This window comes from Ciconia boyciana, chromosome 3, assembly GCF_034638445.1.
Source record: "Ciconia boyciana chromosome 3, ASM3463844v1, whole genome shotgun sequence".
Lineage (NCBI taxonomy): Eukaryota > Metazoa > Chordata > Aves > Ciconiiformes > Ciconiidae > Ciconia > Ciconia boyciana.
In genome coordinates this window covers 11,488,982-11,503,058 of record NC_132936.1, presented here as the reverse complement: position 1 = coordinate 11,503,058, position 14,077 = coordinate 11,488,982, and the positions used below count along the sequence as shown (strand labels likewise).

The 14,077-nt window shown below is 37.4% G+C and overlaps 1 protein-coding gene across 1 annotated transcript in view; it reads right to left on the bottom strand.

Annotated features, from left to right (window-relative positions):
* WDR35 (WD repeat domain 35) overlaps positions 1-11,910 on the bottom strand; it is a 48,686-nt gene extending 36,776 nt beyond the window's left edge. Inside the window, exons 1-9 of the mRNA XM_072858511.1 lie at positions 11,725-11,910; positions 10,933-11,050; positions 10,103-10,174; positions 7,862-7,954; positions 6,218-6,346; positions 5,865-5,998; positions 4,267-4,432; positions 4,025-4,170; positions 1,572-1,697 (exon numbers count right to left, since the gene is read on the bottom strand). Coding sequence (XP_072714612.1) covers positions 1,572-1,697; positions 4,025-4,170; positions 4,267-4,432; positions 5,865-5,998; positions 6,218-6,346; positions 7,862-7,954; positions 10,103-10,174; positions 10,933-11,050; positions 11,725-11,748 — 1,008 coding nt within the window. The 5' untranslated portion in view covers positions 11,749-11,910. The remainder of the gene's footprint in view (positions 1-1,571; positions 1,698-4,024; positions 4,171-4,266; positions 4,433-5,864; positions 5,999-6,217; positions 6,347-7,861; positions 7,955-10,102; positions 10,175-10,932; positions 11,051-11,724) is intronic.
* Positions 11,911-14,077: the final 2,167 nt, after the last annotated feature.

Sequence of the window (14,077 nt, the reverse complement as noted above, 5' to 3'; positions counted from 1 at the left end):
TACAACTCCAAAAAGATATCATGTAAACTATGAATAGTTTAAAAAAGATCAGCTCAATTCATAGTTTTTACTGTCATATTAAATTAGAACCCCCTTTCTCTTATTATGGTAATACTTGAAAAATACAGGAAACCAGATTATTCGGTAGATTGGTAAATGGTACTAACACTTCATCTCCAGGTCATTAATTCCAATCCAGCCTAAATTAACGACAGCTTTGAATCACTACCATTTAATGACTGTCACCTTTTAGAATATCTAGTTCCTACAAGGGAGTTACTGATATAATCAGAAAGAACATAGCGGTAGTAATATGTATTATTTATTGAAGGACAACGCATATCATTCACCATAAAAATATTTAACATTGAAACTGAGTATATTACCACTGGGTTAAGAGTTTATTTGCTCAATTTATTTGCTCAATTAATTTGAGCACATCTTTTTCCACTTTAAATATGCAAAAGGGAAAAAAAAAAAAAAAAGAGAGAGTTTACACATGCAGTTTCCAAAACTAAGGTTTCAAAATATTATTCATTTGCAAACTGTGACAGATCTTGAAATACACATGGTCTCATAGATACTGATGAGTTTAAGAAAAAGCAATAGGCCTGTGTTACAGCTGTTACACATTTCCCAGAATAAACATTAGGTAGCACTTCCTGCAAGGCTAATTTCTAGCTCAATTTTCCAAAGTCTTTTCCAGCAGATTTACAACAAACTATTTGAAATTGCTTCCTAGCAGATTTGTGTTTATGATTTTTCACAACTGAGTGGAACGATACATTTCAATATAGCTGCAGTATGTTCCTCACATTAAACTCTCTCTTTAATCACAGTGGTTACACACTGATGATTAAAGAACATATCCTGTGCTGGAAAGAGAAAGTATACAATACTATATACTGGACAGTAATCGCTATTTTTTGTTAAACTGTAAATTTAAGTGAAATAGTCCTAATTTCTTAAAAAAACCCAGACAAACACACACACACGTATGGTAGACAAGATAAAAACATTACTTAGAATTAGCTGAATACACACTTGTAAAAAGTATATTGGGAATTGAAATGTAAGTAGGAAGTACGCCTATCAGATTGCATTCATTTCTACTGTTCACGTTTCTATACAACTCTGCTGGTTCAAACTAATAATTCACCACCAAAAAACTGACAGTAAAAGTAAGGTTAAAACAATTCCCATTGTATCACTTAGCCCACTGAGTTTAACCAAACAGTAATGAAAACACTGGAGCCTTACCTACATGACAGCCTCAATTACTACCAAATTTAGAACCATGCCCAATTCTGTTAATATTAACAAAGCACACATTTCCTTATTATGAAAATAAAATCATAAATTCATTATAAAAGCAATGGCTAAATCATTCCATCACCAAGACAAACACTCACATTCCACTAAAACTTCAAGTCAGTAGTGTTGATCAAACAGTAATCATAAGTTAAGCATTGATTTATATATTAAATAAATTTACTTTTTCAACTCATTCAGAAAGAGAATAACTAACAGGAAACTTATTAATACAGTTAAAGTGCCACATTTCTACATACCTTGTAATCTGGACGAATATTTGCAAAATATATGTAAGAATCAACAGCTAGTGCAATTTTCAGTCCACTTCCCTCCCAAGACAAGGCAGATATCTGTTTCCCAGGAACTTTCAGTGTGCGTAAATGCTTGTTTAAAACAAGGGAAGAAAGAGATTCTGACTTTATAACAGGAAAACCACTCTAAACCACATAAACAACAGTTTTGATAGTTGATGAAAACCAAACATAGATCTTCTTTATAGTACCCCATGACTCCCAAATTATAATACACATCCAAACAAAGGGGGAGATATTTAACATGCATTACTATAAAGTGTTCTTTTGCCTCAATTCTTTTTTTGTCAGAGAGAAAGAAAAAATAGGACTCACTGATAGTTCAAACTTACTAAAATAAATAACAGATGGAGAATGACAGTATGAACATTTTTTCCTTTGGTTGGTAATTTGAATCACCTTTATAATTTCAGTCGCTACTAAAATAAATTCAAGTACTGATACCTGACATGCCTCAGAAGTTTCATTTATGCTGGAAGTGTATTAGTCAGTTGATGTACAACACCCTTAACTACAGCTGATGGTTTAAACAAACAAATAAATAAAAACATATAGCTATTCTATGTCAAGAGCATACAGTGCATCAGCTGCAGAGGTACACAATTTGCAGTGGGGTAATGGACATTTTCCTCTTCTCTATTCCCTTTCAAAAAAAGTCTAAGAAAGGCAGTTAGATGTCCATTTACAATTTAAGAGCTAGCAAAGAAATACACTTTCCATCTTGTTTTTATATCTTTATTTTGCTGTAGAATTTGAAGTTGAATGAAGGAAACAATTGAAAAAAAATGTTTTCAAAAACTTGTTTTCAAAAAATTTTTTCAAAAACTTGTCTTCAAGTTTTGAAACAAAAAACTTGTTTCAAAAACTTGTTTCAAACAGAGCACTTGTTTGTGGGAAGATTTTTGTTTGCAAATAATATAGATGTATGTAATAAAGGATACATTAATCTACTATTTACTGTAAGATTTTGAATAAAAAAATGCAAACTTTTTACTGAGCAGAACACTGATACTTATGCTTAGATCTAACTTTCCTTTTGAGGGCATAACTTTGTACCTAAATAAACTGTTATCAATGAACTTACACAGTTTAGTACCTATTTCATGCCTTTGATCAGATGCAAATATCACATCCAAATACTGGTCACACATTATTCACAGAAGATACCATATTCCAAAAAGTTAAGTCCGTACCTGAATATCAGAACTAGTACAAAACAATTCTAAAATCTAAAGAATTTACCTCTAAGCACTAGACACAGAATCTGGAACACCTGTTTCAGTTAATCTGAAGGACACTAGCAGCCGGAGACGTAATGTTATTGCCAAAACCTTTGGTCCCATTTAATACTTTCAACTAAGGAAACCCCTACAGATGATGTTGGATTTTAACCCCTTCCACAGCACAGCTCACAGCTCTACCCTTACCACAGTCACCCTCAGGGCTGACGAGTACTTCCTCTGTACAAGGGACAAACTTCCTCACACTCTGATACCTAACACTAACTTACTGATTTCCAGATATATTACTAGGAGGAAAAGTGACATTACCTGAAATTACCTTGCAAGGCAAGAGTAGCACCACAAACAAAAATATATAGGAAAGTTGTCCTAGAATCATAGAATCATTAAGGTTGGAAAAGACCTCTAGGATCATCTAGTTCAACCCAACACCTCCATGCCTACTAAACCATGTCCTGAAGTGCCACATCTACACATTCTTTGAACTCCTCCAGTGATGGTGACTGGAGGAGTCTCTCAAATGTTGAATATTTAACATCTTATAAAAGAGACAGGAAGTACAAAAAACATTTACAAAACAATATCCCCAACAGACAAATGAAGATTAGAAAGAGTTTACCTTTTCTGAGGTTTCTGAGCCATTGCTTTTACCGATACCAGATGCCGTTTTCTCAGTTTCACTGATTCCATAAAAATAGAGAGAAGCATTCCCTGCCGTATTTTAAACTCCTAATCTACAGATACCTAGGTCTCTTACGCAGCCAGTGGAGAAAGACACATACTTCCAAATTTGATACACAGATGTTAAATGAGCATCTTAACTGCTGCCTAAGCATTCAAAACCGCTTATTGACTATAGTCTGAACTCAGGTATCTGAGTTAGGTGTTCAAAGTTAGACACTATACAGATCCCTTCACTTAGTGTTTTATGAGATACACTCAGATTTTTGTGCTGGCCACTAACTTGGTGTTCTAAAAGGGTACCTGGTGCTGTGTCATCTTTCCAGATCCAGATGGATATACTAGATACCTTAGAGCACGTTAAACACACTAAACAGCTACGTTTTGGCATCCAAATTCCACCAGTAATGACCACATAGACAAAACACACTAAGATAAAAATCCTTTACGTTATAGAAGTATATTAAATATTTTTACCTCACCAAACGGGGTATAAAACTGCACAATGTTTACATCTTTGTCTTGAGAAGTTGCTTTTAGGGAGCCTGCCACCGCCAATACGCTTCCACCGTGGTTCCACTGAATACATACTACGTTCATACCAGTGTCAATCAAAACAGGATCTAGTTTTTAAGAAATAAACATTAATGATATGAACACAAGCAGATGTTTTGGGTCAAGAGTAGCTGAGTAATTAGCACCCCTCATTTTGTACCTACTGTGGTCATTCTCATCTCTCATTATCTGGCATCTTCCATTGTCATAACAGACAGCAAGACAAGGACAATCTGGTTCAATGTAGCCTTCTGTACCATGGTACCAATGTATTCCAGCAATACTGAATGCTCCAGTTAAGTTCACCAAACAACTCAGTTTCATTTTCACCTAGACAAGAACAGTTAATTATTTAAAGTCATATACAACATGCTATTTAGAAGAATAATTTATATCTCTACTGATACCTTGCAGAAGACCAGATGTCTATGCAAAGGTTTTTTTCCTCTCCCAAGAAAAATTTTCACATTCTCAAAAAATTTTAAGAGTTTGAAAAACTTCCTTATTCAAAGCCAGATCAGACATATGAAGACATTTATTTTAACTACAAAGAAGTACTTTAATGTTGGCATTTTCGTTCTTTGAAAAGTAACTTAAAAACAAAGAAAACAAAACAAAACACCCCACCACACACACAAGGAACCCCACTGGAACTTTGCAAAAAATAAAAATAATCTCAAACCATTCCTGGCCACAAGATTTTTTTAAAAAATAAACCTTTTGTCAGCTTTTTCTTTATAAAAGTGTCTTGAATAATATATAAAAATAATTGGAAAAAAATAAGTGTCCAAATTAGAACACCAATTAAGATAAGTTCACTTTTGTAATAATTAGCCATGTACATCTGGTAACACAGGTAAGGGTTTTTTCTGAAAGATAAGAGTGCACCTGGATTACTTCGAGGAGGGCTACCAGGTAAGGGCAGTTACCAGGTAACTTACGGAAGGAAGGGCAGGCACACACAACCACACATATTGTTGATAAAAGGTCAGCGGGCAGCAACAACAACTTCAAGAATTTCAGTAATTTACAGCACATGCTAGAAACACTAACTTAGTGGGAAGAAAGATACAGTGGAAAGTTAAAGAAAATAAAATGGGAAGGGTAACAGATATTTTCTTAGGGAAGGGAAGGAAAGGAAGAGAAAATTCACCGTAATAGGCACCTAAAAGTCAAGAACGTGGTTCCAAATACATTGCTCTTTTCAAAGTCAGTGTTTTATTTCTGTTTAGCATTTTTTCATAGTCATATGCAAATATACCAAATAAGTAGATAAACGTAAGTAAACTGAAGTTGTAGGAATGCAGCAATATTATAGTTACTTCCTTTCATTTTTCCACTTATTACCAGGCTTTCTCTGAAGCATGTAACATTCCTTATGTAATATGACAGGAGCAATGGGAAGTGACAGGAGCAATAGGAAAATAAACTACTCCTTTATTCTAAAAGCACGCAAGTACTTTTAACGTGAGCTTCATTTAATTTAATTAGTATCACCATACATATTTTTACATATCCAATAACTATTGCAAGGAAAAAAGGCATCAGTTGATGTGATATTAATTTAGCTACCAAGAAAGAAATATTGATATTAGAAAGCTGCAGGGCATAAATCTCGAACAAAAACTTTGTGCACAAGACCTTGTCCAGTTCTCAGTACTGAAGTCCACCAACTAAACAAACAAACATTAAATAAATTAAGAGGAAGTAAGTTTTTATGCCTGTTGAAGTTAATACCTTTATTATGCCACCATGAACTTACAATAAAATTTCCCTGATTGCCATAAATGTGAATCTCTCCATTTGCCATTCCAAAGAGTAAAATTTTGCTATCAGAGGACCAGGCCACATGGCTCAGGTGGGTTCCTTTCAAGTCTTTTCCCCAAATTCGATTGCCTGTAAGAGAACATTGATTGTACTTAATAAATATACCACAAAATTAAAACTAGGATGCAAGCTACCAATGTAAAAATTGAAATAGCTAAAGAAAGCCAAAGCAACAATTAGAAAGTAACTATTAATTGTATTTATCTAGAGAAACAGAGCCACTATGTACATAATAATGAAAACAAAAGCTATGTAATACCACAACAATCAGTAGAGCTTAAATTTTACCATCCACTGATCCAACAATCACAGCTCCATCTTCATATACAATACAAATCTTTTGTCCATCAGCATTCCAGCTCATACTTCGAACAACAGATTTATTTCTATTGTTAATCATCTCTTCATACCAAGCACCTATTAGTAGTGAATGAAAAATTGAGTTACACTTCTGATTTGATAATCCTCTAGTGGATTCAAGGTACACGCTAATCACTGAATTCAAACGAGTAAAATTACTCTCAATTAAAAAGATAAGCAAATAGGATGATAATGACATTTCTTAGCAACATGAATTCCTGAAGTTGTTAAAAAAAACAAATAAAACATAATACAGACACACTAGAAGTCTATAAAAGTTACCAAACAATCAAATTAGGTGTTCAATGAAATGGAGAAACCTAAGAATGGTCTGCTTATAAGTAAACATGAGACAGTAGGTTACATATGACTCTGCAATGTAATATACAACAAAAAGATACAGTCACAATGAATTTTGGAAAGGAATTAAAAAGGAAGTTGTTCCGCCCTTTCTGTAAAAGTCTAGCAAGACTACACTGTAGAATCCCCCAGACTATACAAATATAATTATTGTGAAACCCAGTGTTCAGATGTGAGCTACTTATTTCCAAGAAGAACCTGATAAATGAGGAATCGGAGAGGGGAGCCAAAGTCCGAGAGGGGCCCTACAGGAAGAGATCCGTGCTTACTTAATTTCAGAACTGACAAGAATACACTAGGAAACATAAACGGAGGGAAGAACCGACTTTGATAGGAATGTGTATTAAGTAATTTACTGGTTCTTTTCCAAAACTAAGAGATTATTTATGTGACAGTAGCCACCATATATCAGGCAGAAAGACTAATCAAGTGATAATCTTTATTCCTGAAATGAGAAGCTGAGCCAAGATTTTATTTGTTTCCATTTTTCATTACACAAAAATCCCCAAAAGAAAAAGAAAACCCTTTATTTTCTTTTTCTTTCCCGCATGTGTTGGAAAGTGGGTAGTTTGACCGAGAGGTTTGCTGGCTTTCAAATGAATTTAAGTGTATCAAAGAAGTACATGTATGTGTGAAAAGGTCAAGAACAATAAAAGCCAATTACAGCAATACACTGGTTAGTCATATTAGTTCACTGCCTTAATTAAACATTTCTGAAGATTGTTTTTACAAAAGTATTTAATTGATGTTCTAAGCAGGGTTGCTAAGTTCTTCTAGTTCTACCAGTATGTCTGTGCTTGATGCACTTCGCAGAACTATTTAAATATTACAATGATACCCAGAACAGAACCTACAAAAAGAAGCACTGCTTCTTTTTTTTGTTCAATATACTATTTTCCTCCAAGGGAGTAAACTAACAGAGATAAGGAAATAAGAAATTTATTGCAGTTTACCAAGCATATGGCTAAGAACTGATATATTCTCCTAAGGCAGCTCTGCAGGACAAATGCCTTTTTATATGTGACTACACTACGAAAAATGTAGACAAGTATTAGAATAAAATCTTGGGAATTGTTTTAAATCTATTCTGAGCTTTACAGTCTGCAAAATAAAAAGTCTGAAAAAGAATTGTACAAATTGCGGGGGGGGGGGAGGAAAAGATTTCTCACAACATGGAATATTATCCCATCTCGAATTTATCCTGTAAAATACCTTTATACAGCATCCACACAATGATGAGTCCATTTTGATCACTGGTAGTTAGTTTTTGATACTGTTCATTCCATGTCACCACTTGCACAGAACCTAGAAAATTATACAAATTTTTTATTTACACCATTTAAATCAGTTAATAAAAACCACCACATCCAACTTAATCAACCTGGAGCTTTTCAGAAATTTGCACTGCTGACTTTGATTTCATTTTAGGCATTCTTTCTGTATCACTAGTTTCCTCTTTCAAAACTCTGCTAAACAGCTCCTTTTGCTTCTGTATTCACCCACTTGAGTAACATCCTCTCCAAATTCTGCTCAGAATATTGCTTCAATACGCAAAACCCAAATCATAGTTTTGCGGTTTCTGACCGCCTCTGACGTGTTAGTCCGGGAAGCTGACAAAACTTGACTGTCATAAGAAGTTTTGGCTTTTTCTTCCTCTTAGTAGTTTGATCCTCAGTAGTGCTGCACTTTTAAACACAATCTCCCTCACAATCACCAAAAAGAGCACTCTACACACAATTCCTTCAGATCCTCTAGTCTCATATGGGATCCTACTCATAAATATTTGACTTGACTGGAAACATCTTCAAACCGTTTATAAGCAGCACCTTATTTCATCAGTTCAACACTGGATATGAGATTGGCCACTTCAAGCATCACATTCTTTCATGCCCTCACCACTAGTCATCCATTTCCTCTGTATCCTTTCCATTTTTCAGCATTTCAGTCATAAACTTTATCAACAGATGCAATCAAAGATATCATGAATGTCGGAGATTTTTGAAGATAACAGTACTCTATTTCAGAATTGAAGACATTAATTCAAAATATGCACTAAATCAATTCCTCACAATTCATTTTTTTGATCATATTTAACCAGGCCCCTAAAATAACCTGACTGTTGGCAGGTTTCAACTGCAAATCTTCATAAAAAGACCATTTCTTTAAATAACGTAAGGATTTTAGCATTCTCTTCATATCCTATTGCCCACAGATGATGACCCTGTAACACTTCTCATCCAAGAGTTTAATTCCTCCCTAATTCCCCTGCATTCAGTTTTTACTTTCACACACTATCGTTCTCTAGCCTGTTTTCTAAGCTCTCTAAACTTTGTCTGTACGCTATACTGCAGTCTACATAGGTACACATTCTGTATTTTGTCAATAAAGGGAAAATGAAAATATATTTAAGACAGAGATCAGGTTTACTGAACTAACTTTGATTTCTTTGGAAGAAAACGTAAAGCTACCATAACATATAAGCAAATCTCATAGACGCTATCAAAAAAACCCAACTTATCCACATATGTGTCGCTAGAAAAAATGCTTAAGAAGGCTTTTAGTCTCACTTCTCATTTCAGCTTATCATACAGAGATTAAAACTTTATATTCTATATACAGTGTAAGAGAAAATTGTTCTCCTTTTTTTAAAAAAAAACCCCACGGTAGAACATCATTGTTTCTTTAACTCAGCAGTTCCAGCATCAACTGCGCATCAATTTAGCTTTTCTCTTCTGCTATAAAGCATTCTTTGTCTGTCATCTACCAAGGCAGTATGTGAACAAATGTATGGAAGCAAATGTATCATGATCTTCTATGTAAATACCTAAAAATATATTCCAGTCCCATGCAACTGATTAGCACTTCCAGATTAACCATGCTCAGATAACAAGTACTATACCAGTAGCACTGCATGATTAAAAAAAAAAAAAAAAAAGTCCCTCTGTAATATAACACACACAATAGCATCATCCACTTAAATAGAAATCAATACTTCCTTCTCAGAATAATGAATGGGGACCAAATAATTTGGAAAAAGCAAAACCTGAGGTAATACAAAACACAAGTTAGGCTGTAATGTCAAAGTTCACAGACTTAACCTTGCAAAATCCATAAGCAAAATTTAAATCGTAACAGGCAGAGCAGAGCTTGGTTTGTGCAGCATGCATTCTGTATATCACATACCATATCAGCCAGGAGAATTGAGGTAAGGCTAAATCAGTTTGATTCTCAACCCAGTAATTCACTCACAGATCATGAAAGACTAACTGTAGGTCTTTCATCAGATAACTTGGTAAAAATAGATAGCCAAGCTGTTACATACCTGAGTTGAATACTGATAATCTTTATTTCAGGCTTATAATAAAAAGTTATAGCAAAATTACTCCATCAGCTTCACAAAATCTTGTTTTTTAATTCTAATCAGAAGTATATTAAATGCCCAAAGACACTTACCACTATGACCTTCAAGAGTTTGATTCACAGAAAGATTGCTAGGAGCTGCAAGTCCCTTTATTTTTGCTTCATCTAAAAATGAGAAAAATAGCTATAAAATAAACCTAATAAAGCATACATATTACTGCGTCTCTGTCAACCCTGCAGCTCTAATCACTATTTACATACATAAAATTACTTCACCTAGAATTATGTAAATTGTAACTGCAGGATGAATTTTCCACCCCTCAGTTCAATGTGTTTGCTACTCACATCTGTCATCCAAATTCATATACTCTTCATGGTCTAGCAGTTTTTCAGGAAAAAACAACAAAACAAACAAACCCACAACAACAACAAAAACCATGGCTATCACATTTCATTATATTCAGAAAAAGGTTTAAAAGAATTTGAAAATATACTAGATTTTACTTTTCTTGGAACATATTTATTTAAAAAAAAATACACAGCTTTCTCACTAAAATAATGAAGATAGTAGAGAACATTCAAACAAAATCAATAAATAATGAAATAAGTTCCAAAATAAATTGGAAGCCTATACAAAAAGAACAAGAATGAAACGTATGCCCTGAAAAAAAAGCAGCACTGAAGAAAACTTCAGCAGATATAACAGGTAGAAAAATTACATGTGTGCCATGTAAGACAAGCTGGAGGAAAACAGTGTTCAAAAGAAAGCGACAGCACATTTGATGTTTATGCAAATACATAAATATCTATGTACAGATTTAAAACATATGCAATATTGTCAAGTAACTTGTGTAAGGAGTTATGCTTTCAGATTTCTGCAGTGTGGTGCATTTTGTTCTTAAAAAAAAAAAAGTCTAATTTACCTGTCTGTGTTTCTAATTTTAAAACTTTCAGTAATCCATCCTCTCCACCACAGGCTATGAAACCTTGATCTTTATTCCAGGAAATACATCTTAATCGAACATTACCAGGAATTGCAATCTGAAAAAGAAATATTTCATATCTCTACATAGTTCTAAGACTCATGTTTTATTTTAAAATATTCTGTTTGAACACCTCAAAGACACCTGTGATAGCACACAAGATAAACTTATTTCTATTAACAGATCAGTACATGCAAAAAGAGACAGAAGACAATTAGAATTACAAGCACTAGTGAAACTGCAACACAACAGAAAAGGGAAATCTAACATATGCAGTAAGTAATAACAACAGAACATCTCCAAAGGTATGCAGAGAAGGCACCATGAGCAACAAAAGAGGTGACATGACCACACAGTGCACAGGCCTTTGCCACGAGCTGGTCTCCAGCTGAAGAGCCGCGTCCAAACTCTCCTGGTGGAGCAGTTGCTTAGGAGACAGCTGAAGACCAAAGAAACCCCAAGCCCCAAACCCAGGCCGAGAGGGAGCAGAACGGACAGAGCTGGACAGCACTCTGAGCAGGGACCATGCCCGCAGCCGCACCACCAGCGCCAGCAGAGCCGCAGCGGCCGCAGGCAGCGGGAAGGAGCCCCGAAGGTCCCCTCAGCTCCCTGAGACCTCCGCGCTCCCAATCCCCGGGGGTTCCCGGGGGGGGGGGGGGGGGGGAGAACTCCGCCTGCCCCGAAGGCTGCCTGTCCCCCGCCGCCCGACTTTCCTCCGTGCCCCAGGAGCACCTTCTTGCACAGGTAGATGAACATCCTGGAGGAGCGGGCGGGCGAGGGGTGCCGACCCACACCGCTCCTCACGACGGGCCCAGCGCGGCCTCCCTGGTAACCGCGTCACCCTGGCAACGGCCGCCGGAAGTTCGCCCCGGGCGCGCGCTCCTCTACTTCCGGGAGCGGAAGAAGAAAGAGACGGTTCGTTTGCTGCCGCCCGCCCTCTGGATCCAGGCGCAAGCGCTCCCGCCCCTTTGGGGCGGAGCCAAGATATGGCCCCGCCCCCGAGGCGTCGTGTGAGGCGGTGGCAGCTGTTAGGCACCGTCGTGGCCTGCACAGGCGCCTGCCTGCCTGACCGCCTGCCCGCCAGCCACCCTGCGTGCCAGCCTCCCTGCCGGCCTGCCTGTCACCCTGCCAGCCTGCCACCCTGCCCGCCAGCCGGCAGCGAAGCCGGAGGATGGGCCCTTGAGCGGGGAGGTGGGCTGGGGGTTTACCCGCCCCGGCACGGTGGCAGCAGCGGGCAGCACGTTAACGGTTGTACTCAACGTGGGTAGAAAACACTGGTAATTCATTAATAAAGGTCACTCTGCTTATACATGAAGGAAAATCCAAAAGCTTGCGAATCCCAAAGTGTTTGCACACAGTGGTTTTAGTATAACTTATACCAATACATCCTCAGTTACCTCAACCTCAGAGCTGCCCCAGGTGTTACCATCCACTGAGGTAACTGGTGGCTGTGGCCGAGGCCACAGGCGTTGGACGCCGTTCCCGCTCCCTCGGAAGGTGCTGCTGGCACCCACAGCCAGGTCTGGTCAGTCACGCACGTACACAGGTGAATAACGCCTTGATTCACTGCATGAGAGAGGGTAAGCAAGCCCCATGGCTGCTGTTCTAAAGCTCTTGGACACTGAGCAGGGCAGAAGGCAGGGGGAAGGACCAAGCCTGGGTTTGTGCCCGCACGAGGGGTGCAGGGGGCTTCAGGAGCAGCCCGGCTCTGCAGCACTGGCTCCAAGATAGGTTGGACCCAGCCACAAAATAAATATTTTCCATACTGAAGCTGTTTTGTAGCGGATCAACAGAAAAGGGGAACATGGAAGATGTACAAGACGGTCTGTCCTGTGTCTTCTGCATCCTGCTCTAAAAACTTGCCTGCTTGACATGGGAGTAATAGAAGTGCCATGTCTCTCCGGGCACTCCCCTCACTTTTATAGCAGCTAAGCACTCCACAGTGCAATTATCCACAACACAAACACTGAAATATAAGTGATTTGTTCAATGTCAGAGGAGGATCATGACAAAGCCAAGTTCTCAAACCTGTGTCTCATCAAGTTTAGTGTGTTTCCCTCTTCTCAGAGAGGCTATCTGGAAATGTAGAGAAATAGAACCAGCCATAGGTTATCGTCACATCATTTTATTGAAGTTACATGAACATGCAACAGTGAGGAGCACTGGGCATCCAGCTTTTTGACTGATGCCAACTTAGAACTGTAAAGCAAAGCTGGCTGAGCCCCTGTAAGCGTCTTAGAGCTGAGTAAGATAGCTAAATGTAATGTAGAAAAAGCCTGTGGTCAGGCAGTTGGACTAGATGATCATTGTATGTCACTTCCAACTGAAATATTCTATTCTATTCTATTCTATTCTATTCTATTCTATTCTATCCTAAGCAGAATAAAAATAATTTTTAAATACCATCCAAAAGATTAAATTTAGTTCTTTTCATAAGTTCTCTGCATTAGTCTTAAAGTTCTACTGCCCCAATAATTAAAACAGTATAATAACTCATTCCCTATCAACAAGTACATCTATATTTAAAATTAAAATGTTCAGTCAGTAGGCCATGCTGGTACGTCCCATTTTAAAGAAATCGCTTATATCACTTTGGAATTTTATCTGGTGCTCACAAACACAAAGTGAGACAAGATAATTGCTCAGAGGAATTGAATGTAAATACTGTCATTTGTAACATAAAACGGAGTTATGAATACTAATGCATGAAACAAAGCCTGCCCAGCTGACAGCTTGCAAGACACATCTGGCCTCCAGGACAATTTTCCACTATTGTATAAAATTATACGTCTCATCTGACAACTGGCCTTAGTGTAAATGGGACTGATGTCATCCACTCCCAGTTGCCAAGAAGTCGAAAAGTCTTGCATTAGATTTACAACTTGTTTATTCTTACGAATTACGGAAGCCAAGGCATACTTATAGCCCTATAAATCCCTATATAATACACGTGTCTAAGCAGAGGACACGAAAGTAAGCAAAGTGCTGGATATAAAACTCCATGACTTACAGAAAAAATATGCATACACAGCACTTTGAGGAAGCAAGTGTAGCATAGCTAGGTTGTCCCACACTAACTTTAATT